General features: G+C 44.2%; 2 protein-coding genes across 6 annotated transcripts in view; one reads left to right on the top strand and one right to left on the bottom strand.

Annotated features, from left to right (window-relative positions):
• USP3 (ubiquitin specific peptidase 3) overlaps positions 1-11,678 on the bottom strand; it is a 105,176-nt gene extending 93,498 nt beyond the window's left edge. For 2 of the 5 annotated variants that reach the window (XR_003608624.2, XM_028100265.2), the window contains exon 1: positions 11,324-11,677. Coding sequence is in view for 3 of the 5 variants with exons in the window: in XM_028100265.2 (XP_027956066.1) it covers positions 11,324-11,414 (91 nt within the window). In the remaining 2 variants the exon portion in view is untranslated. Of the gene's footprint in view, positions 1-11,323 lie in introns of all 5 variants that reach the window. The other 3 variants (XM_088024841.1, XM_028100266.2, XM_028100268.2) reach the window with 2 other exon arrangements.
• On the top strand, positions 10,403-25,483 carry LOC148163952 (uncharacterized). The gene is made up of 2 exons (XM_088024844.1): positions 10,403-10,977; positions 24,361-25,483. Exons 1-2 carry the CDS (start codon positions 10,673-10,675, stop codon positions 24,407-24,409), a joined length of 354 nt encoding a protein of 117 aa, XP_087880970.1. The 5' UTR covers positions 10,403-10,672; the 3' UTR covers positions 24,410-25,483.
• Positions 25,484-25,872: the final 389 nt, after the last annotated feature.

The following is a 25,872-nucleotide window of genomic DNA, read 5'->3' as shown; positions in this document are numbered from 1 at the left end:
AGAGAGCGCACGAGTGGGAGGCGTAGAAAGAGGGAGAAGCAGGCTCCTGCTGAGCAGGGAGCCCGATGCAGGGCTGGGTCCCAGGACCCTGGGATTATGACTTGAGCCGAAGGCAGACACTTAACCCACTGAGCCACCCAGGCACCCCATGAATTAATCTTTAAAAGGTAAAATGATAAAATCCTATCAATTCATGCAATTGCCAATGCCATTTTTTTCATCTTTTAAAAAAATATATGTGCTGAATGACTGTACTGTGTGTCTGAAACTAGTATAAAACTGTATGTTAACTATACCGGAATCAAAATTTTTTTAGGGACACCTGCGTGGCTCAGTCGGTTAAGCAGCTGCCTTCAGCTCAGGTCATGATCCCAGGGCCCTGTGACTGAGTCCCACATCCATCTCCTTGCTTAGTGGGAAGCCTGATACTCACTCTGCCTCCACCACCCTCCCCCCACCCCGCTTGTGCTCTCTCTCTGACAAATAAAATTAAAAATTTTTTTTTCAAAACTCTCACTTGGCATAAAATTTACAATAGCAGTTTATCATTTGAGGTATGCCAGGCACAAACTGAATTCCCTGTATACTACAAGCTGAATTTGCAGAGCTAATGGTATGTGTCCTTTACTACAGAAAGTAATTTCAAAACTGGCCAAAAAGTGTCATCTATATATCAACAGATCCAGTTACCTACAGAGCTAGAAAAGAGAGGGCATCTGGTCCTGCTGACTTCCCACATAGAGGCAAATTCTGATCCTTAAGGCTGATCCCCTCACTGGCTCAAGCATTTTATCCTATTTTGAAATTTCTGAAATCACTTTTCAACGTGAAATGAAAACAACATAGAGAAACAATGTATGTGAAACTACATAATCCCCAAAACAGTAAGGCACTAAATAAATTTATTATTCATTCTTTTTTTTAAGATTTTATTCATTTATTTGAGAGAGAGTGAGAGAGAGAGCACAAAAGGAGGTAGAGTCAGAGGGAGAAGCATGCTCCCCGCTGAGCAGGGAGCCCAAGCCGAAGGCAGTTGCTTAACCAACTGAGTCACCGAGGCGCCCCTATTGTTATTCATTCTATCACAAATCTGACTTCTTCAGACCTACTTTGGTGAAAAACCTAATGAAGCTATTATGCTGTATCTACTCTACCAGCCTTAAACTAAATACTGGAACTGTGCCCCTAACTCCAAATGAGGGGAAAGGGTAGTGAGGAGGCGGCTTAAAACTACTAAAGCCAAAGTAGATTACCAAATCAGAGTCAAAATGGGTCACTTTTGCCTCCGGAAGACCGGACACAAATAACTACAGAAAAATTACCAAGAGTTTATACTGCTTCAAAAATAACTTCCCCTATGAAGCAGATTATGCAGAATGAAAACAAAAGCCATGAATCACTTAAGAATAATTTTAACATCCACTATTTCCATTTATTTAATATAGCAAGATCTGATACTATTCTGTGCTTTTGCCAACAGCCTGAGTAAACAAATCCATGGTTAAACAGTAGCGGGATCTTCAGAAGAAACGAATCAAGTCATAAATGTTAATACCACACAACTATTATTCAAAACAATACCAGTATATGCAATATAAGATTCATATATATATGAATGAAGCATTCCCTCCCATAAATAAATAAAATAATTAAGAGGTTTAGGAACCTCTCATTATCAAAGACTTTACTCAGGGGACAGTAGGTTTAATATCTGCATTGTATAACTCTACTCCTAGTTTTTTGTGGTTATACAATAAAGTAAAGCACAAAGCAGTGGGGGTGGAGAATACCACACTTGTATTTACTGGTGTGCTGGGAAACTTTATTCACCTAAAGTCAATGTGACTATTTATGAAGAAATGGAAAGAAAAAATATAAATTGCGCACATACTTATCTCTGCTTAACAGGCTAGATACCGAATATTACAGAAAAGAGGAACCTGTAAACTCCAATAGCTGTTCTAATTATTTAACAAAAACCAAGACCTGGAATATCTTTTTTTTTACAACCAGTAGACACAAATATTTAAAATCTGACCCACATTTCCCCCAAAATATCTATTAATTGTTCAAAGAAAAAACCCCACAAAAGCCTAAAAATGTTTTAAAATGAGGCTCCAAAAAGACTACACATAAAGAAAGCACTTAAAATAACTGAAATGAAACTGATGTAGTACATAAAGTTCTCAGAATTAAATTCTCATGTCATGAATGTTGAGGTCTGGCAGCTACTGCACACACATAAGGTGAAGCTTGAGTCCTTAGTTGGTACAGAGCAATTTCTCCAATGTTAATGCATCTCACAATTAACATTCAAAATAATTCAGGTGGAAGCTAGAGTTAATCTTGATTAAATCAAAGGACATTTTACTGTGTGGCACTAAAATGAAAAATCCTCAATCAATAACCTAAGTACTAGTCCCAGAGACTCTAAGTTTTAAATAGTTCTTTTTAGGGGCGCCTGGGTGGCTCAGTTGGTTGGGCGACTGCCTTCAGCTCAGGTCATGATCCTGGAGTCCCGGAATCGAGTCCCGCATCAGGCTCCCCGCTCAGCGGGGGGTCTGCTTCTCCCTCTGACCCTCTTCCCTCTCGTGGTCTCTGTCTCTCATTCTCTCTCTCTCAAATAAATAAATAAAATCTAAAAAAAAAACAAAAAAATAAATAGTTCTTTTTAATAAAAAAATGTTATATGAGAGCATTTCTCTGACATGTTATCTATCAATTTTCCCAGGAAAACATTCTATAGCAAAAATTGTTTCCTTGAAACAGCAGTATGATCTTCAAAAACTTTTATCAAAATATTACCATCCCAATATTGTGCAACAAATGTTCAAAACAAAGGAATGGACAATAATCTACTATTTAAAAAAGAAAATCTGAGCATGGTCAGTAAGGACAAAGGTTTAAAGAAGCTAAAACGGTAAGTGTAGTATCTTACAATCAGTTAAATTAAACCTGCAGGGGAGGGGAAGAATGAAGTGGGGGAGATCGGAGGGGGAGATGAACCATGAGGGACGATGGACTCTGAGAAACAAACTGAGGGTTCTAGAGGGGAGGCGGGTGGGGGAATGGGTAAGCCTGGTGACGGGTATTAAAGAGGGCACGCTCTGCATGGAGCACTGGGTTTATGCACAAACAATGAATCATGGAACACTACATCAAAAACTAATGATGTACTGTATGGTGATTAACATAACAATAAAAAATTTAAAGGAAAAAAATTAAACCTGCAGGAATATGACAGTTAATCACCAGCCTGCTCTTCCTGGTGATGAGATAGTACAAGAACAGTCTAAAAAATTAAGAGTTTTCAGGGTGGGTCAAGGATAAACGGGCAAGCAGATTTCTACAGGGCTGTCTTAAACCTAACTACAACAACAACAAAAAATATCAGGACTGAATGTCTACTCAAAATGGAAAATAGCCCACTGAAAGAGCTATTTAATCCTAAAGCAGAATACAAAGTCTTCAGATAAAATCCAGTTGGTTATATCTTTTCAAACACACGAGCTGTTCATCATAAAAATAAACTCTCAGAGCGCCTGGGTGGCTCAGTCAGTTGAGCACCCACTCTTGGTTTCCACTCAGGTCCTGATCTCAGGGTCATGAGATGGAGCCCTGAGAGGGGGTCCCCACTCAGCGCAACACAAAGTCTGTTTAAGACTCTCTCTCCCTCTGTCCCTCCCGCTCCAAGCTTGCTCGAGTGCATGTGCGCTCTCTCAAAATAAATAAATAAATCGTTTAAAATAAATAAATTCTCAATTCTCACCTAGCATTCAGTAATCATGAAGCACTTAGCTCACACAAACATTAAGACAACTATAAACTTCATTTTTTAATGTCCAAGTTTAATTTCAACAATAGTTTTCAAAATCTGAAATTGCCTTTCTAAGCTCATCTGCATTTTATACATCTGTAACCAGCACACATACATACTTGTCAGTACTTAAGAGAGGGAAATCTGTTTTAAGCTTTGTAGTCTAAAGACTATAATTAACTTTTATAAGAAATACAACTGGAAAATCTTAGAATATAACTAAATGGAATCAACAAAGTACACTGGTCTAAAAGCAAAGATTCAAATAACCTTTGAGCTACCAGAAGCAAAAGCAAAATTCCGTATCTTAAGATTTCCCTCCCTCCTCCATCCCACAACACCTCCAAGAAGACTCTCCTCTCCTAGAAACAAAATAAAAAAATGAGAAGGGGAAACTTCAAGAACAGAAGCACATTTAAAAAATAACCAAAAGCTAACTGCATTGAGAAAGCTGGTTTATTATATCTGAACTCAAGTAATATGAATTTCAGCCAACAAAAAAATTAGATCTGAACTATAATGAAGTTAAATTCAAAAACAGCAGTTTTCTTCCAACTGTATTACCAATCTTGTTCCAACTTGCCTGCACTTTAATCAATAAATAGGGAGAGGAATGACTAATTAAACACAGAATTTTTAAATAAATTATTTTCAAAATGTGGAATTTAAAACGTATTTCATGTCAAAAATCTTCAAAGGAATTATTTCAAGCATGTTTCCAAACACTTTAAATCCTTTACATTATTAAGCACTAAGTTACTGGATGACAAAATAAAGACCCTGCTTTTTAAAAGGCAAGCTAAAAGTATGGTTTGAATGGTATTTGAATCTAAGCTTTGGGCTATCTCTAATACCCCCAAGCATCTTAAGCAACTCTTAATCTTTGTCTCAGTTTCACAATCCATAAAACAGGAAAAACTACAAGGATGGGCAGTTAATTAAATTAGTCAGGATTAAACGCTAGCAAGCTTCTTTGAAGTTACTTTATGTTGTTCTCCATTCCCCTCCTACTCAGTAAAACTAATAGATGAGAAAACATCTGGAATTACTATAGATACTAACATCTGCAGACTCACAGCAGTTAAAAAATGATCTCTACATACAAGTTTCTAAGCCAAAGATCATTCAAAACCCCAAAAGATTCCAGGATACAATGGCAATGACCAAGTTTTAGGTAAATCTCCTTTCAATTTAAAAGATACCTACCCTTACCTACATTCTCAAATCAGACTTATGAATCGCAGAGCATCCTGAAAGGTCTTGGCACAAAAAAATTCTAGGTAAGATGAACAAGCTGTTACTGATATTAATGCTAGTCTCAACATTCTAAACTGTCAATCAAGTAAGCTTCATGACAAATACACCCCCCAAAAAGTACTAGCCCCTGCTGAGAATCTAAGTACTTCCTTCTAAGCCATCTGTCCAGGAAAGCTCTATTAAAACACCCAGAATGCAGTTCTCTCACGTCTAAAGGAGCTGTGAATAAACATGAAACACTAAAATACATTAAACTGTATATATTTTCCACTTCAAGCACTGATAAACTACCTACCCAACTCTCTTCCGAGGCCTAGGTTGAACACAAAACCCATCGGTAGGTTGGTGGGAAACTGCACTAATCAAAGGGAAATAATATTTTTTTTTCAAAGAAGGAAAAATATACAAAATAGCTCAAGAAAGAGAAAAAAGCTCCAAAAGAAAGAAAAACAAAGTTAGGGGGAAATGTACATATAAATTACTCCCTGATGGAAGAGGGACTCAATTAAATTTTAAAACAGGAATTTAAATTACTCGCTGAGCTACAAACTAAATTACTCACTATTCTGCTTACTGAGCTACAAATACTATAAAACGTATTTCTAAATCTAGTTTCAACAATCCAGAAATGAATCTATTAAATTCCAGTAAAGAAGGAAATTGCATAAATTAAAATGAGGAAAAAATAGGATGTTATAAAAGCTAATCCTGTAAAAGCAAGTAATGATGAGAAGGAATTATTTTGAGAATAAATTAATAACAGGAAACCAAAACAAAGAGTTCACATTCTCCCAACCCCATCCTTTCTTCTGCTTTGGACATGAAGGATATTCTTTGTATACTACTAAGAATACCATTTAAAAAATAACATCTGATCAATGTGTCAAAACTTCACAACAGCAATGCCTAGACTACAGCCTCTTCAAACAAACACATGGAGCACATTCTAGACTCTAGATCTTTCACATCTACTACCAATTATTTAGAGACTTTACTGAGGCTGGTTTAAGGTTCTGGGGGCCGGGGGGGGGGGCAGGTAGCACTGCCAGAAAAACTAGAAAAACAATTACATTTGACCTAAGCTTACAAATATTACCAACACCTAAATAAGCAGTCTGGGAGAGCATGGGCATCATTTCTGTGTTTGTGAGTTATCCTGGTTGGATAACATTGGGACTTAGATATGATTCCCGCTGGGACAGCCTTAATGTTTATTAGCTTCTAACTAGTGTCGTAAGCGCAATGCCAGAAATTGGAGATCTCAGTTCTTTTGTTCATGGCTTTTTATTCACCGTACCTAATAAGCTTCCTAATAAATCTTTGCCAGACTTAAAAACAAAACAAAACAAACAAAAAAACAAATATTACCAACAAAGTTTAAGTTCTTCAGAGAAGTATATAAAATTCAAATGTTAACCTTCAGAATTAATGTGAAAAAGTATCACCTGTCCACTGATTTTAACTGCCCCAACCACGTATACACTAAAATGTCCACCTGCCCATCTATAAACACAGAATGTCAAAAGAATTCAATTCCATTGCGGTAACATTGCAGAAGGCCACTTGCTCATAATCCAAAATTTACCTTACAGAGGAAAATACTGGGAGTAAGGACTGGTGAAAGCATTCTAGGGGGAAGTTCACTTTGTGTTTATTTTCAACATGAAGTTTAAGACCATTCCAGCCATGATCTAAATGAAAGAAAGTTCATTCATTCATTATCAAGTATTTACTGAGTGTCTTGTTACATGCTAAGCACCTAATAAACACCTGAAATGGTGCTACCAAGAAGCAGTAAATGCATTGACCTAAGGATGAACAAATGACTGATCCTATCTAGAAAATGTAATCTACTGGACATACAAGAGTCTTCTTTAGATGGAGGGTTGTGAGAGAAATATGACACAAAATAACCCATCACCAGATCAAGGTAATTTCCACCTTTATCACAAGCTTTACTACGAATTACAAATTTATTTCCACTGGCAAGGATCAATAATCAGCACCCCAGCTTACTAAATGGATCGTCAAAAAAAAAGGTGGGGTTCTCTCTAATATCCACCCCAAACTGCAGAACATTTACTTCATTTATATTTACTTCACCTGGGTAGAATAATGTGAGGGCAACTGTTTACTGGAAAATTAAAGAGGCATTCTCAGCTCTTTGAAGAATTAATCAGGGAAAGTTCTCATGCCTATACTATTAAAATATCTCCAATTTAACTGGCTATTCTATTTCACCCAAACCCCTGACGTCCAAATGCTTATCCTTTGGCTTTCTTTAGTTATTAAAACAGTGGTGTTTAGGGCATCATTTTAAACAATTTGTTTTTTCCCCTCTATTTTACCACGGGTTCAGTCCTTTTACCCACAAAAATAAGAAATGCCCAAGTCTCCAGCTTCTGAAAATAACATCTGGTGTGTGCACATAACAAAGATCTTGAGAGAATGTCCTAGTTTTTATTTAAAAATTTTTCACTTAAAATGAGAATGCCTTTAGCAAAGATTAGACATAAATGTTTTTACCTTATTAGGAAATTGCTATTTTCAACATTTACCTTAAACCACAACATGGATTTATCTTCTAACCTGTTAGCTTCCTGTCTCTCACCAGCTAGATTAGACTGTAACTTTTTTGAGAGGGCGGGATGACTGGACCCCAACAGAACTGGACCTGTTCCCAGCAAATGTATTTCAAAAACTCTGTAAGTCTCCACAAAGACATACATGTTGCTAGCCTTCAGGATTTCTCTAATTTTTTAAAGCTGTTTTGATTAGAGCAGTTGTCCTTCACTGTTACTATAGATGTATACTAGTAGATTCTCAAAGTGTGGTTTCCAAAACCCTGTCAGGGGTATGTGTAGTCAAACCATTTTCATGAATAATATTAAGATGTTACTTTTATTGTTTACCCTCATTCTCTCACAAGCACGCAGTGGAGTTTTCCAGAGGCTACATGATGTGTGATATCTCAAGTGACTGAATGCAGAAGCAGATATGAAAATGCAGCTGTCTTCTGTTAAGCTAGACAAAAGAGTTGCAGAAATGTAAAATAATGCCACTCTCCTCCTTAAATTTTTGTTTTGAAAAGTACAGTTGTTTTCTATAAACCCTTATCTCTATTAACGGGTAACGGATTACTGTTATTTGTAAATGATTTAATAAAATATATTTAAAATTTTTAATTCTAGTACAGCAAATATCAATAGATACAAGCCATACACAGGCTGAGTTCTCAATAATTTTTAAGTATAAAGGGATCCTGAGAACAAAAAGTTTGAGAACCACTGCAATACACAATTACATAACCTAATACACAGCGCCTTCCACAGATAAGAAGCTCAAGTCAATGCTGAAGTATAATTACTTCTTACACCCCCTAATCTTGTTGAGTAATGTATCTCCTTGCAAAGCATAATTCGGCATAAAGCCAGTCTGTCCTAGGCCCTATTTAAGGGGCTTTAGATATTTAAGTATGTGGGGTCCTATTTATAAAGATGTTCTGGCCTGTAATACCACCTATTACTTCCATAGTGTACAGGAGTTTCCCAACATTTTCACAAAAAAATTACTTTGTTCATTCTAGCAGCAACCTGTGAAATAAACGTGAAGTATTACCCTTTTTTACAGATGATATAATGAAACTGATGCTCAAAAGCAAAAGAACTACTTGTCCAAGGATGTATTGCTAGCTAGGAGAGCCTAGGATGTTGGCCTTTTGCAATTTGCTTGGCTGTCTTAAGGCTGTTTCACTGTGGTGTAATTGCAGGCTCCTAAAGAAAACAAGGCAAGGGCATTACTTTATTGTCCCAGTGCCAAAACAGGGATTTTTTTTTTCTCCTTAATAAGAACGTAATCAGACTCAATACCCGCTCACAGCATTATTTAACACACTGGCTACCCTTTTGGTCCACTACTCAAAAAAAAAGGAAAGAAAAGAAATTCAAGAGTGTTAGGGAATAAATAACAATACATATTACTCCAAGATGATGGATTAGTTAAGGATTCACAAATTTACTAATCATTTAATCACTGAAACAGGCAGGCAAGAACAAGATCAAGCTCAATACAATAAGACATTCTATCAGTGAAAGGATGCCAAGAGGTTAAAACGGGAGGCCCAGATGATATGGGTTCAATTCACAAAATATGGACGGAAGAAAAAAAAACACATAAAGTTGTAAAACTAGCTTTATTGGTTCTACAAATCCAAGCACGTGACTAGCCACCCTAGTAAAGCAATGTCAGAGCCAAGCTTTGTCGTAAGATGCATCAAGACGCCATCCTTCTCCTGGGAGAGAAATGACACCATCCTTACAGCTAGACATACTGGTTTGTTCTTGCTATCAGCACAAGTCTCTTAGTTATGCTCCATTTTACCTTAAGTTCCTCAAGAGAGGAAACCTCAATTTTCTGCACTCTTTTCCACAGTCAAGTGGACTCCCTGACTGACAAAGGCAAGACTGACTCACAACAGGATATCTGCCACTTGCATAAACTCTTTTCCTTTTGTAGATGCTTGTGCCCAGTGAGGCCATCTTTAAATCTGATGTGAGTTCACCTAGAAAAAGCCAGAAGTCTGCTGTCCACTTAGGGTCCCTTAGCATCATTCCTCATGATATACACGTTTCTTAGTGTTTACTTTGGTCTTTTTTATTTTCAAATCTCTTGGGGAAAAAAATTAGAAGTTACAGTTTTAGCACCACAGCAATAGCTACAATTACAGCTAATGCACCCCCAATCAATTTGTAAAGCAATTTGATACACCTTATGTTTTTCCATACTCAACATTCACTGTGGAAGATAAGTTCTTAGGTGAGAGCTAATTTGTACAAGTTCCTGTACTCTCATAAGAAATCTGCAATACTGCACTGTAAAACCAATTAACCAGTTAATCTTTAAAGGCTTCATGCAGAAAAAGATCATTTGACTTTACAAAGTCATGCAAAGCATCAAACCTCTGAGAGCTCCAAGAAACTGCAGTTATTTCTATTCCTTACCCTAGAGTACTTTTTTTCTTTGTGGCGTTGCCTATGTTTTTCTCCAAGGACATATTCACCATTTAAGAAATAACCTGTCAAAAGTGTTCAGGCATTCTCCAAACTATCTTCCCAGCTCCAAATCACAATGAAAAATGTCACACACCTAAATTGTTCCATTGCTTTTTTTCCTTTATTTCTTCAAATGAACTTAAGATTTTTGAAATGCACAATTCAAATTTTACACTACACCCCAAGCTACCATTGATCATATCAAAGCTAATAAACAAAGACTCTAGCGGCGGCACCCGGGCCCTACCAGGAAGTAATCAAAAGCAGTGTGGCTGGTGCGATCCTAAGTCGCTGGAGCAGACAATAAGAGGGCACTGGGGCTTCCAAAGAGCCCGGCAGAAGGAGTTAAGATGCTGAAGTAACGCAAAAGCATTACATAAACCTAATACCTGTTTTACAGCACATGAACTTGGGAATCCTAACCCAATTTCAGACAACCCAGAAGATCTGAACGGCAACTCGAGCCGCCCCTCCAAACCAGCGGCTGGCTCAGTCTCCTGAGCTTTTTAGCCTGTAGCCTGTTTTCAAACTTCACCCTCCCTGGCTGATGAAAGACTCCGACCTCCGCCGCCCGAGTTCCGAATTCCGAGAGCCTCTCGGGGCTGAGGATTCCCACCTGGCGTGGATCGAGTTGCCCGAGCCTGCCGGGAAGCGAAGGGAAACGAAAGGAAGCGGGGCCGAGGAAGCGGCGAAGGGCCCCAGCGCGCCCCGCAGCCCAGACAAAGCTACGCCGGGAGAGCGGCGCTTTTCTCGTGCGCTGGAGGAGGGACGCAACCCGGGCCCCGCCACACGTGCGGCCGCATCGTGGGGGGCCGGACACCAGCCCCCACAGCCCCGGACCCCGCAACACAGGTGAGCACAGCCCCCCAGCAGGGCGGGGCGGGGGGCGAGCTGCCGGCCAGGCTCCCCGCCCGCCGCTGCCCCCACGCGCTCGTGGCCCCCGTGGGCTCCCGCCCCTCTCGGGCCTCTCCTCAGCCGGCCGGGCCGTCGGGCCGCGGGAAACAAAGGAGCCGCCGCCGCTCCACCCGCCGCGCCCGCCAGAGCCCGCCTCACCGCAGACCCCTCCCCAGCCGCCGGGCCTGGCTCGCCCTCACCCTTTTCCGGGTCCGCGCGCCGGCCGCCCGCGGCCCCTAGACGGCAGGCCTGGCGAGGCCGGGGCCTCGGGTGCGCGGCAGGGCCGCCCCGGGGCCGCACTCACCGCTGCAACACCAGGACGACGGGGAGCCGTTGGGGAACTTGGCTGAGTCCGGAGCGATGCAGACGCTAGAGCTGAGGTGCGGACACTCCATGGCCACGAGTAGGGCGGCGAGGAAGACCGAGGCTCGGGGACCTGGAGACGTGAGGGCGGAGGGGCTCCGAAGGCTCCGTCTGGGGTCGCTCCTCGCCGGGCGCTCGGCCGACGGCGGCTGCGTCCCGAGCCCTTGCGTCAAAGAAAGCAAAGGCTTCCGGGCGCCGGGTTTTCCCACCCGCCGTCTCCAGAAGCCCCGCTCCGAAGAACGTGGAATTCCGGGATCCGGGTTCTACCGCCACTCCTAGGCTGAAGGCTTCCGTCTTCCCAGGCCGGCCCTGCCCCGCCCCCATACCAGGCCCCGCCCCCATACCAGGCCCCGCCCCCGCCCACTCCCGCCGGGTGGGGTCCCGTAGCGCGCGGGCGGGTGGCCCTGAGATTCAGGCTGCGTTCGCGAGTGACTTCCCAACTCTGCCGCACGGGGCGGCCACGGCTTCTCCCCACCCCTCCGCACCGGTAAGGGTGGGTTGCCAAGCCCCGGCACGCCGGGCAGGTCCGCTGCGTTTACCGCGGAGGAACGAGTGCTCTCAGAGAAGACTGATCCTGCGCGTGGTGTGGTGGTCTGACGACACTGTGGTAGAAAATCTAGCCACTCAGGAAAGTGTGAAGAAGCAAATAAAAACCACTCGGGCAGACAGGCACTATAGGTCCCATTTTACACACGGAAACACAAGCTCAGAGAGATTAAGTTCCTGGCTCTCGGTGGCCCAGCCGGCTGCGTCGGTCCCAGAGTAGTCCCGATTTAGTGTTACGGTCCCTGCGACAGGTGCGATACTGACCCAGTTCTAGGTCCTGAACACGTGGCCTTTAGCCAGCCACCTGGGTACTGTGTGGCTGGGCCCGCGGGGGCGCCCACGAACCTGGGATCAGATCTTGTCACTGTGACCCCATCCGCGTTACCTGGAGCACGTGGTTGGACTCTGAGACCTCACTCACCAGTGGAGGTTCAAGTGAGATAGATGGAACCTGGGTTTGCTGAGCGCGAGGTCCCAATTACCAGGTGATAAAAAGGGAAGGGATCTAACATATGTTAAACACCCACTACCGTCTTCTAGACAGGCACTTTACACACAATAACTCATTTAAACCTTGCACCACTCTGCTGGCTGCTGTTACCGTGCTCTTTTTGGCCTGAGGGAAACTGAGTTTGTAATTGGTTAATCCGTGCGGGACTGGATCCCCCGCTCTTTGACCTCTTTATGGAAAAGGGGACAGGGCAAGCCTCAAGGAGCAGCTTGGTCGGGCATTACCCCCGAGCTAGCCTTCGATCTCTCTGGGGAATGGCCTTGAGGACGTCCGGGGCTATTACAAATATTGCCTCCAAGATGGGGCTTCTTGTAAAACCCGGCGAGGGAGCTGGAGGGCCAGGAGGCGAGCAGGGGGAGGGGGGAGGCTGATGTGGCAATCCTGCGGGCAGGGCGAAAGGGGGAAGGAAGGTCAGGAAATGATTAACCGGGCCGGGCCGGGTAATGGTTAGAGCAGGGCACCTCCCCGCCGCGCGGTCCTGGAGGAGCCCAGGGACGCCCTCCGGGTCACTTCTCACTGCCCCCTTCCCCCCACCCCCCCCACACACACACCCTCCGCCGCGACTCGTTTTCTTCCGCACGCTCCTCTGCTGCTTGAAGTTCAGTCACCTGGGGCATCTCTGCCCACCCTTTCCCCCGGTAATATTTTGGAATTAAAGCTCTTCTGTCGCTTTCCAAGTTTTATTTGATTGCTTTTAGAGCAAGCCCGGGTATGGAGATTTTAGGACAGTGAGGAGTTGTGGAAAGTGCAGTTGCTCAAATCTTAGTTCTGTTGCCTGCTTGATGGCCAACTTTGGCAAGTGTCTCTAGTCCTCCCAAGCTTTTTCTCTCTCTCTCTTTTTAATCTGTAAAACTGGAAAAATAATACTTATCTCACAAGGAAGATGTGAGAATTCATGAGAATTGCCACTACTTAGTAGATAGCCAATAACTTATAAAGTTTTTTTTAATAGCCGGTGAGGGCATAATACCCTAGGAAGGGAGTGGATAAACAATAAATCGGACCTTTGCTCAATCTGACCTTCCAGCCCTCTCCGCTTTTTCTTCCAAGGCCTGGGTAGACCAACCTCCAGTTCTCTCTAGACAACTACCCCCCATTTAGTATCCATACCCTCTCATTTAGCCATTGAGCATGCGGTGTGACCCATGTCGTCTTCCATAAACAGCATGTAATGCTTCTTTTTCCACTCTCCGAAAGACTCAGTTTCCTTATCCTCTAGACCTCAGCTTAAACATCACTTCCTCAGGGAGGCCTTTCCTGACCCCACTCCACCCCCAGGTTACCTCCAGATATGTGATGCCCTTGTTTGCCCTCACACTCTGCCTTTTAAAAACACTCTTCATGCATGTAATTATTTGTTTAATGTCTCTCTCCCCCCTTGGAGGTCCATACGGGTAGCAAACAAGTCTGTATGGTTTCCTGCTGTATTCCTGACATAAGGTGTGGAACATGTAGGATGTCCAATAAATAAGTGTTCAGTAATGAATGGTCGATTAGCAATGTCTACCTTGGGCAGGAGCATAGGAAGTGGCTGAGTATATGTCAGGTATTTGCTTCTCCCCCTCAACCCCCAGGTAATCTCTAAATTTCCTTTTGGCTCTGAGTGTATCATTTTAACGGCATTAGGAATGTGAAAGCCCCTAAGGTGTAAACTGCTTGAAAGAAAGAGAGAGAGAGAGAGAGAGAGAGAGAGAGAGAGAGAGAGAGAGAGAGAGAGAGAGAAAGAAAGAAAGAAAGAAAGAAAGAAAGAAAGAAAGAAAGGAAGGAAGGAGGGAGGGAGGAAGGAAGGGAGGAAGGAAAGAAAGAAAGAGAAAGAAAGAAAGAAGGAAAGAAAGAAAGGAGAAGAAGAAGGAGGAGGAGAAGAAGAAGAAAGAAGATTTTCATTAGCCTCTTCTCCTCCCAACCAGAATTAAAAACTCCTCCAGAGCAGGGGCCCTAATTTAGTCATCACTGACTGCTAAAGTCCCCAGAGGGTGAACTATGACTTTCAAACAGTCCAGAGAAACTGGCAAAATCAGAAAGGCCCTCCTGGGGCTTTCACTAGATTTCCCTAAAACTAGAGACAGAACTTCCCTGTGTCTCTGAAAGTTTTCATTTGAAAAAAACAAAAAACAAAAAGCTTTCGCGGTGAGTAAATGTGTCAAACTCGGGGAAGACCATGGGGCACACTGGGAAATCCGCTTTCTCAGTCCCTAATCTCGTCGGCTACATACAACAACAACGTTTGCTTTTTTGTTCTTGGCGCACATCCCTTTGGCGCTGAGGAGCTCTGATACACTTAGAGCCCTAGTGGTAACCAGCCAGCCTCCGGCTCAGGCCCTAGGGACCGCGGCTGCGGGGATTCCCCTACCAGCTGGCTCCCACCCACCCCCGCCGCGAGGCCCAGGCGGGGGATGGGGGCGCTCCTGCCGGAAGAGGCGGGTGTGTTTTCCAAACTTTGCACCTTTCAGAGGAGAGGAATACACGATTTCGATCGTGCTATCAAATGTTTCTCTTCTAAAAAAAAAAAAAATATATATATATATATATATAAAGGAGGGGGGGTTGCTGAGAGGGGACGTCACATGTTGCCACGGGAACAACGATCAGGAAAGGTCTCAAGGTTTCTGTGACCTTCCCCTAGCCTTACACTTGAGACTTGCCGCGGAATCGGGGGTCCCGCCCTAAAGCAAGGATTACAAACTGACCAGGCCCTGGGGAAGACTTAGCTTTGATTATCCCCACGCAGGAAAGGCTTATTGGAAGCACCCAGAGAGCTGAGTTAATTATTTACCCTAGAGATTTTTCTAGGAGCAAAGCCTCCTTGGGAAACCAAAGTTAGATCTAGAGAAGGCTCGGTGTATATTCGGGGGGGTGGGGCGGGGAGGAGGAACAGTGCCTCAGGGACTCTTTATCACCTGATTTAATTTTCCAAGAATCACTAATCTGATACTTCCTTGCTTGGTTACTTGTTTATCTATTATCATTCTCTTCCATGAGAACAGAGACCTTTCCAGTCCTGTTCACTGCCTGACTTCCAGCTCCTGGAATTCTGCCTGGTCTTTGGCAGGTCCTCGGTAACTATTCGAATGACTGAATGAAGGGAGATGGGCGTGGCCGTTAGACCCCAAGGGCTCTCTTTCGCTCTCAGGCATCCCAGCAGCCTCATTCTCTCACTTCTTCCCATTTACCCGTTTCGCACTATCTCCCTGCCCAAAATTCTTCAGTGGTTCCCCATCTCTGGCAAGATAAAATCAATCAAAAACCCACCTGCCATCACAGTCACCTGTCCCTTCTCCTTTGCTAAGGCTTATTCATTCATTCATTCACTCATTCATTCATTTATTATTTTTACTGTTCCAGCGGTACCAAAAATAGCTCCTTCATTATAGAAAATGTGCTTCCTTACACCTCTGTGTCCTTCCTCACCTGTCTGCCTTCTACCTGGCCAGTTCCTACTCCTTCACCATGAAACACATAACCTCAAGGAAGTCCTCCATCACTCACCTAAGCAGACTTCTAAGCCCCCGCCCCCAACCCCCCCCATTCTGTCCCATTAGCTTGTCACACAGTGCTGTTACTTTCTGTTTACCACTCAGTCTCCCTTGGGAACAGATGCTTTTCTTTTTCTCCGTGGATACTAGGCACCTAGTTCAGCAATTTCAGATATTAAGACAAGATCATATTTGTTGATTGAATGTTGAAAATGCCCCTCTTGAGAGTAATTATATCAATCATTACATGTAATGGTCCCCTAGGTATTCACAGAAAGAACTGCAATTAGGTAACAACAGAAACAACGTTTTGGGGTCCCAACTAGGTGCAAAATACGCTATCAAGTGGTTTTCATTTCTTCTTTAATCCCCACAACTAACCTGAGAGGTAGGTATTATTTTCATTTTGATGGTGAAAGAACTAAAGCTCAAAGAAGGTGAAATAAGTGCACAATTTTACACAATTAGTACTTGGTCTTTTGTCAAAGGTGGTAAGAATTTCACCCCTCATACACTTGGTCAGCTAAAGGATTTTGCAGTATTATGTGGGGGTAGCTGAAGTTCCTAATAATGAAGTCTCTAATGTACCAAAGGACACAGAATAGCCTTCTAACTAAAGAAAGAATCATTTCAGTCCATTGTAATAATCATTATGTCATCAACATCTTCATGTGTATTGCTTTTAATGCTTTCTTCTTTATCATTGAAATGTGAACTTCATAGCACTTTCAGGAAGGTGACGAGACAGTTCTTCTGTTTAAAGACGCACTTTGCAGATAAAGCACTGAACGATTAAGCAAAAACAGTGTGGCCCTAGCACCAAACAACTGTGACAGTGAAGGAATTACTTCTGTCTCTAGGCCTTAGTCTCCCATCTGTAAAACCAGGGAGTTGAATTAGATGATCCCCAACGGCCTTTCCAGAGTGAGCATCCAGAGATCCTGTGATAGCTCATGGTCACACAGTGACAGTGGCAGAGGTGGGATGATCCTTGTATCCTGTGGCAGAGACTGCTGGCTGTTCACCCCAGACCTGTTTCTTTTCCTCCTGGGTTCACAACTAGAAATTTCTCAGCTTCCCTTGTGACTAGGTATAGTCATTTTTAGTCAATGGAGTCTGAGCAAAAATCGTGAGGATCAGCCTTGGCCGGCAGTGTGGACAGCCACCCAAGACAAAAATACTTTAGTGTCCAGTTTTGTTTATCAGCACTGAAGGAAGTGGGAGAGATATATTAGGTCAGATCTGGAAAGAAATGTGGGTCTCCTCAGCTTCCAGTCTGTTCTTTCTGTGTTCTCTCTTCAACCATTAGTTCATTTGTTCAATAAATCTTGTCTGTGCTCCTGCTACATGCCAGGCTCTGAAGATACAGGGACTCAGAGCCCAGTGCTACGTGGGATCCTCCTCTACTAACATCTCTTTGCCACTATAAAAATGGAAAGTGCTGTGGTATTACTCCTTTCCCCTTGCTTGTTCATTGCCTGACTGGACATCAGAGCCTTTGAGTTTCAAAGTGCTGTCTAGACATGGAGCTCTAAGCCTTCTAAATGTGAAAATAGCTTTACATGAAAAGGGCCTATCTTGGTGCTTGGCATACAGTAGATCTTCAATAAATATTCATTTTCTTGATACCTTGTTAAATAGGATTGATATGGAAGATGGAGGATGATGGCTTGAAATCACTGATTCTACTATAGTCAAGCACAGAAGATTAGATTTAAAGGGATCTGGGCCAGACCATTCAATAAATAACACCGATGCTCAAGACTCGTGGGATACAAAAGTGATGCTCCAGGCACATGGGATACACAAAGTCTCACTCTTAAAGGGATGAGGAAGGGCAAGAGAAACAGACCAGCAAGCAGGCAATTACAACACAGTGTGATAAGTGCTAGGAGGGGAAGTACAGGATGTTGCTTAGCCACAAACAAGGGGCAACTAACCCAAACTGATGGGGGGAGGGGCTGGGAGGAAGCATCAGGCAGGGTTTCCTGGAGGAAGTGACATATGACCTGAGAATTAATTGATAGCAGGTCAAGTGTGGTGGGGGGAGTGGGGCATAGTATCCAAGGCAGTAGGAACTGTATCTGCAAATGCTCAGAGGCTTGGAGAGCATCTGAACCTACCAGTCTGGCTGGAGAGTCATGTGGAAGGAGATAGAGAGATGAAAGATGAGGCTGGGAAGTAGGCAGAAGGCAGTGTAGGGCTGCTGACTCCCCAAAACAGAGAACTGCCAACATAGAGAAGTTGGGGGCCCCAGGACTCTGGCATCTTTTAGGATTGCACTTTGCTAGGTCCTGGGAAAGGGGATAAAAGTGCAAAGATGCAGAAAGATAAGAGATAAGAGAGTAAAGAAAGGCACGAACAGTTATTAAACACCTATAAGATGCTGAACTGCATTAGTCACATGGAAAATGCAAACTAAAACCACAGTGCATACCTACCTAGAAACAAAGAAGCAGGGATTAGAATGCAGATATTACTCCCCCCTTCCGTAATCATGAAGGGAAACTGTGCTGTGGAGGAGTTTACAACCCACTGGAAAGGAGAGGCTCATACACTTTAAGAAGTAGACTTTTGAAGGGGGAAAAGAATCCTAGGCTTGGAGAACCGTCCCTCTCTGCTTTCCCCTCTCCTTTCCTAACCACAATTGGACCTGACAATTCAGCTATCTGCAATATTCAGCTAACCAGAAAATGAGTTTCTCAAAATCCAGAACATAGTCCCCAGCCTTTCTGTGGGGGTGCTGATGCACTAGAAAGAAGCCGAGCTGTGGCGCCAGACTAGGATCCTGCTTCTGCCACTGACCTGCTGTGTGACCTTAGGCCAGCCGCCTGACCTCTCCGGAGCCTCTGTCTATGAACTGGGAATAGTAACAGTTAATTCCAAAATGGTGACTTACGCACTGAAAGCTCTGTCTCCCTTGGCCAGATACTTCATGTTTGGAAAGAGAGAATAGGGATTCATGTGTTATGATCAGAACCATTTTTCTGAAGTTGCCAATACCCATAACTTCTGCATTTATGTAATTACACATCACAGTTTATAAGCATATTTTATAATCACATCGTCTAGAAAGCTCGGCTGTGGCCGACCTGGTTATAAATTGGCAGAAGCATGGGAAAAAAGGGTATTTAACATTATCTAAAGAACAATGATGGGAAGGTAGGGAAAAGGTGTTAGAGCCCCAATGGCCATTCTCAGTTACCAGTGGAGTGGCTGGTGCTTTCAGGCTGGAAATGGAGACCAGAAGCAGCAAGGCTTCAGAGAAAATTACCCTGCTTAAGGTCCCTTTTGGGCAAAGTGATTAGAGAGCTGGAAAGGTCAGGAGTTCCGCAAAGGAGGAAAGTGCTCCCAGAGAGGTGGCACATTTGTCCAGCACCCCGCAGAGTCCTCTGGTTGGCTCCTGACACCACAGGACTCCTTGCTTGCTGAAGTCTGTGTAAAGCCAAGCTGGAGAAGAGTTTTCTCATGCACTTCATTTGGCCTTTCCTGTGCTCCGCATGTTGGTTCTACTGGGGAAAGAGATGGTTACAGAAGGAAAAACGCTGGAGACAGCAGTCAGGATAGCAGGCTCCTCCACAAATAACTTCTAGACTCAAGCCAGTGAGCCCTCTGAAGGGCCGCAGTAGCCCAGCATCAAGTCCCCGGCGTCTGCAAGGCACTCAGGGAATTATGTGACTCTGGTAAACCAGTGTGTGTTAAAGCAGTGAGAAGCTCAGTCTAAAGCTTACTCTGGAAGGACATATAAGAAATTGGTAACAGCTGTTGGCTCTGGGGAGGGAGGCTGGGTGGGAGCAGAGGAGGGAAGGAGGGCAATTCCTTTTTCACTGCACACCCTTTTATTTCTTTTGAGTTTTGTATAACTGGTTATCAAAAAGGTAAGTTCTATTTAAAGAAAAAAAAATGTAAGGCTCATGTGATTCCCCACTCAGAGAAATGTGCATTGTGTAATAGAAGGGAGAGCGGGCTGGGTCTTTAGAGTCAAATGCACTTGGCTTTGACTCCTAGCTAATCCTGCTACTTCCCAGCTGTGTATCCTAGGACAGGTTACCTACCTTCTCTGAGCCTCCCTCTGAGCCTCATCTAACTACAATGGGGACAATGATCCTCCATTGGATCCTTGTGAAGGTGAATGTGATAACATATCAACACTTTCAGAGCCTCACCCTTCTGAATGCTTTCTGTCTGTTAATTCATTTCACCCTCAGGACAACCCTGAGGGATACTACTGTTCTCTTCCTCCTCAACTTACAGATCAGGAAACAGGCCCAGAGAGACTAAGAAAATTGCTTAGAGTCTCACCACCAGGCAGGCCACCTCCCCAGCCTCAGCAAGCGAGGAGCCCTGTGGTGGCAGGAGCCAACCAGAGGACTCCCACTTTCACTCTGCTGCCGTGATATGTTACATCTTCTCTTTCTCAATAGGGAACTCTTAAAAATGTAAACATTTTCAAGACTCCCCCCAAAATGTCTTTATAATGGTAGGCTGTTGGATATGGTGACAGGGTAGTGAGGGCAGTTGCTGGTTAAGGAAGCCTCAAAGCAGGGGCGCCTGGGTGGCTCAGTCGTTAAGCGTCTGCCTTTGGCTCAGGTCATGATCCCAGGGTCCTGGGTCAAGCCCCACATCGTGCCCCACATCGAGCCCCGCATCGGGCTCCCTGCTCACCGGGAAGCCTGCTTCTCCCTCTCCCACTCCTCCTGCTTGTGTTCCCTCTCTCGCTGTGTCTCTGTCAAATAAATAAAATCTTAAAAAAAAAAAAAAGGAATCCTCAAAGCAGGTAAAAAGAAAGGTGCGCCCATGCAATCAATTCTAGTGAAAAGAATTTTGCAATCAGAGGATGTAGTTAAATTGTAGCATATGTGTAATTTTCCCCTTTTATACTTTGTGGAGGAGGACACCAGAAGTTCTTCAGAATTTAAGGCCTCTAAAAACATTAATAAGGGTGGAGCAACCTTTTAGGTGGGGTTGCTTCCCTCACACCCTTCAAATGGGTCCCAGGCTGAGTCATTTGCTTGCATTGCTGATTCTGCTTGTGGTATCCATAGTAGGTGTTTTAATGATTGACATCTTGAAATTAACTTGTCTGTGGTCTTTTACCTCTTTTTCTTATATTTCAATCAAAGAATCCAGTGGATTGAACACTCAGGCTATTGGGTTCTTAATTTCATTGAGTTTTTATTGCACTTAGGGAAAAATTCATCTGCACTTCCTTAAAAAAGATTATCAAAGTCAGAAATGAGCTTGAATTTGTAAGGGACGAAGGCTGTTATTTTGCTTTGGCTGAGTTGAAAAGACTTCTTTTTTATTTTTAAAGATTTTATTTATTTGACAGAAAGAGACACAGCGAGAGAGGGAACACAAGCAGGGGGAATGGGAGAGGGAGAAGCAGGCTTCCTGCTGAGCAGGGAGCCCGACGCGGGGCTCGATCCCAGAACTCTGGGATCATTGGGATCATGACCTGAGCCGAAGGCAGACGCCTACACGACTGAGCCACCCAGGCGCCCCTGAAACGACTTCTTTACCATGTTCCAGAATATGTTTCCTTTCCCATTCCCCCTGCCCATGTCCAACATCTCCTCCTCCCTCAGGACTCTCTGAGGTTCCTACAGTCACCCCCACACCCAAATCAGCCCACTCCCTGCTCTGAGTCTGTCCCACAGGTCTTTAGGGTCTTATGCTCAGCCTGCGCTAAGATAGGGAGCCCCCACTGCTGGAAGCAATTGTCCTCTTTATGTCCCCCACTGAGTGCCCAGCCTAGCAACAGGCGGTGGCCAAAGGGAGGAACCACAAAGACCTCATCTCTCCCTCCCACGGCCAGTTCTCACTGCAAACTTCGGTCATCTCTTCCTGCCTATGCTCTATCAGAAGCTTTCAGCAGCTCCCCACTGCTCCCAGAAGCAAGCCAGACCCTTCCCTGGCATCAAGGCTCCCCTACACTTGGTGCTGACCCACCTGTCAGCCTTGCTTCTCTCCACACTCCCGCAGGGGTGGGCCTGATGGCTGATGCGATCCCGAGTGCTCTTGTCCTGGCTTCTTGCTCAAGCCGTCTCCTCTGCGCACTTCACCGCAGCCTGTGGGAGGTCCACTAAAGCACAACACAAAGCCTGTCTTCTAGAAACATTCTTCCCAGGACCCATCTTATTCATATTTTTTTTCTCTTTCCCTCTTTCCTTCCTTTATCCTTCCCTCTTCTCTTTTCCCCTCTCCCCTCCCTCCCCCCGCCCCACACACGGTGTGAATTGATCTCTCACCTTCATCCAGTTCCCATGGACACTGCTTAGCACTTATTTCAGTCTACTTTGGAATAGAATTCTTCATGTTCACACCACCTCACAGTTAGAAATTGCATCCCCGGAATGCACGAGCTACCCATTCCTCATTCATTGGCACATTTATCACAGCCGGGGGTTTGCATATAGTAGGTTCTCAATAAATATTTGGCCCTCGAGTACAGCAATTTGATGGATAGAGCTTTAGCTTTGGCAACAGGCAGAACTGAGTTTGAATGCTCCTCTACCTCTTCACAACCATGTGACCTTGGACCTACTCTCTTTGAAACTTGTAGGACCAAAGCTATAAAATAGGGGTTAGAATAGTGATGACCCCATTGGTGAGGAATGATTAATGTATGTAGAACATGTAACTCTTGCCATTCGTAAAGCAGGTTCCTAATGAACATGAGTCACCAACTTCATCCTCTTGCACACTTTTGAAGGCCTACTTTTGCCATGGACCCCCTGGAGTGGATTTCTGGGGAGAAGGCTACGAGAATATTTGCATTGGAAGATGACGATCACTTCCTTGCGACCTGGGTTTGGTTACAGAGAGGATGGCAAGGACCGAAGGATTCAGAGGGAAGGGGGGTGGCCCCAAACTGGCAGCCCCAGGCCCCATAGGAGATGTGCTACACCCTTGCCAACTAAAGAGGTCAGACACTGTCCAAGAAATCAGCCCCTCCATTCTCATTAATGATACCTGAGCCCCTATAACAGACCCTTCCCAAAGCCATCTCCACACCTTCGTGTGAGCCTGGGTAACTGGAGAATAGGAATGACAGCTTAGAGCACGGAGAAAGAACATTTCAAAGGAACTTGGCCAGTGTGTCTCTGGCACTGGGGTGTGGGGCACAGAGGCCCAGGAGGGCAAGACTCTGAGGAATGAGGGAGCCCCTCCTTTCATGGAGACACTCACACTTACGCAACAGCCTTCTGATCTCACCTTGGTTTCCAGAAGCAGCATCCTGGAAGGGTGATGGGGGACAAGGTATAGTGTAGGGTAGAAAGGCTGGGGTGGGAACAGAGCAGTATCCTCTGTTTGGCAGCTGTGGTTTCTCAGTACACATTAAGTGGGTGTTCTGATGCATGTCAGTCCCCTGAGAATTTGGGCAGGGTCGTCAGCTTTTCTCAGCACTGAGCTACCTCAAATAAGCTGATCTACTTCCTCCTGTGTACCATCTCCACCAGCCTGTCTGAAATCTAGGTGCCTGTAATGGGGTAGTGTTGTGGGACTGGGGGTGGTAGTGACACTAGTTTGCAAAATACTCATTGTGGGAGGATTTGAATACCATGTGGCAGGCTTTCCTTTTGAGTTAGGATCTTGGACTGGGATTTTTGGCACTTGAATATCTTTTGGAGATCATCTAGTCCAACCCACTCTTTTACAGATAAGTGAAGAAACCGATACCTAAAGAGTCTAAGCTTGTTCACCATGTGTAGGATATCAAATCACCAGAGGGAGAACCCAGGTCTCCTCACCCCTAGTCCAGGGTCTTTATCCTGTTTCTCTATAATAGCCCCATAAAGGCATTTTGGTGTGGTACGATGATGGTGTCACCACATGGTTGAAAATCTGGATTTGACTAGAAAGTGTGAATCTTGCTCTAATCTCAAACTGGAACCCCTATTGACTTCTTGCTTGACTTGTAGCTTCTCATTCCTATTGGGTGATGTGCTGATGGTATCCAGATCCACACTCAGATGGAATCTTGGGGTGAAGTTGGAGAAGGTCCAAGGCATGAGAGTTTTGGCTTGCTCAGCCTGATCCTTTGAGTGCTGGGTAGGCAGGCAGGCAGGCAGGCATTCTCTCCCTCCTTGCTCAGCTACCCAATGATCATGCATATCAAACACACCAGAGTAATATGGTTAAAAGTAATTGCTTAAAAGATCTCCAGCCTCTTAAAGTCCAAAGGAGGCTGGTGTGTAATGAGACACCCCTGGGAGGTAGTACCTGGCACCCCTCCCAGGGAAAGGAACAGAGTGAATGAAAAACTGACAGTAACTCATGTGGGTTCAAAAAAAAAAAAAAAAACACAAGTAAATGAAATTGGCATGGGTATGACAGATGGAAAGGCTAAAAGAAGGGTGGATGTCAAAAGGACTGATGAAACTCACAAGGGGAAATTCATTCGCTCGTTCAAGAGGTCTTTAACTGAACACTTAATTAAACCAGGTACAGTTCTAGACACTGGGGAAATCAGACCAAGAGGAGACCCACGTAAGTGGCCCAGAAGAGGAAAACTCAAAGTCACGGAGAGGTTCCCAGTTAAGTGGAAAGCGAGGATTCTTTACAAACTGGTTCCAATCTGAAGAGGATAACATCTGCACAGATAACATTTTTTTAAAAACCTGGAATAAAGGAGGCAGGAGGAGATGCAATTTGAGATCCACTTTGAACGACAAGGACTAAACGAAAGTGTGTGCACTGCATGCTGGGATGTCATTCACTGAGCAAGTACTGACTGGAGCACCTATTTCTCTGGCCATACCAGGCTCTTTGCTGTTCTTTGCTGTCACCAGATACATTCCCCTACTTTGCCCTTAATCCATCACTGTCTTCTCCCCACCCCCATGAATAGAACCATTTAGCAGATACATAAACAAGCTGAAAATACTCTGACAGGAGATGGAACAATATCCTAGCAAGGACCCTGTCTAATTCATTTTTATACCCCAGTGCCAGGCACAGAGTAAGCATCTGGGGAATGCTTGGGGAATGAATGAATGTCATTGCTAGGCACTGAGGAGGCCAAGGTTTTAAAATCAGAAACGTTACCATGATTATAACTTTGTAAAAAGTACATTTAAAAATGTTTTTGAGGGCGCCTGGGTGGCTCAGTTGGTTAAGCGACTGCCTTCGGCTCAGGTCATGATCCTGGAGTCCTTGGATCGAGTCCCGCATCGGGCTCCCTGCTCAGCAGGGAGTCTGCTTCTCCCTCTGACCCTCCCCCCCATCTCATGTGCTTTCTCTCTCATTCTCTCTGTCTCTCAAATAAATAAATAAAATCTTTAAAAAAAATGTTTTTGAAACCCACTAAAAAATATTAACAGCAATGGAATGTTGTAAATATGGGAGATTTTCTTTCTTTTCTCTATATTCTGCATTTTGTGTACTGTAGCAATATTTTTAATAGTGGAAAAAGTATATTTTAACCTCATCCCTGTCCTGCTCCCTCTCCCCCCCAAAAAAGAATTGTGAGAATTATAACTTACTAATTTGTAAAAAATTTTGTGCTATATAAATTATGAAGACTGAGAAAACATGACCTCAATTTCATAATGCAACCAAAATAAAATTTATCACCACATTACTCTGGTGTGTTTGATATGCATGATCATTGGGTAGCTGGGCATAAATAGCACTTCTCATAAAATGCTTTGATTAGTATTACTTGGAACAGCCCGATCGGTCCCTTTGTCAGAGCACTAGGGGAGGGGAGGCAGGCACTGGGCCAAGGGGGGATGTGACTCTGCCTTACTAGAGTCCCCACTTTTCTGGCAGAGAATGTCAGGACCTGGGAGCTCTAAGGACCTCTGACTGACAGAAATGCAGGCCCCCAGGTGTTGGCAGCAGAGCAAGATAGTACCAGGGCTGGGCGCCTGGGTGGCTCAGTCGTTAAGTGTCTGCCTTCAGCTCAGGTCATGATCCCAGGGTCCTGGGATCGAGCCCCACGTCCGGCTCCAT

Source organism: Eumetopias jubatus, unplaced genomic scaffold (genome assembly GCF_037043125.1).
Source record: "Eumetopias jubatus isolate StellerSeaLion01/CBP00866 unplaced genomic scaffold, mEumJub1_p1.0 scaffold_7, whole genome shotgun sequence".
NCBI lineage: Eukaryota > Metazoa > Chordata > Mammalia > Carnivora > Otariidae > Eumetopias > Eumetopias jubatus.
This window is presented reverse-complemented; position numbering and strand designations above follow the sequence as displayed.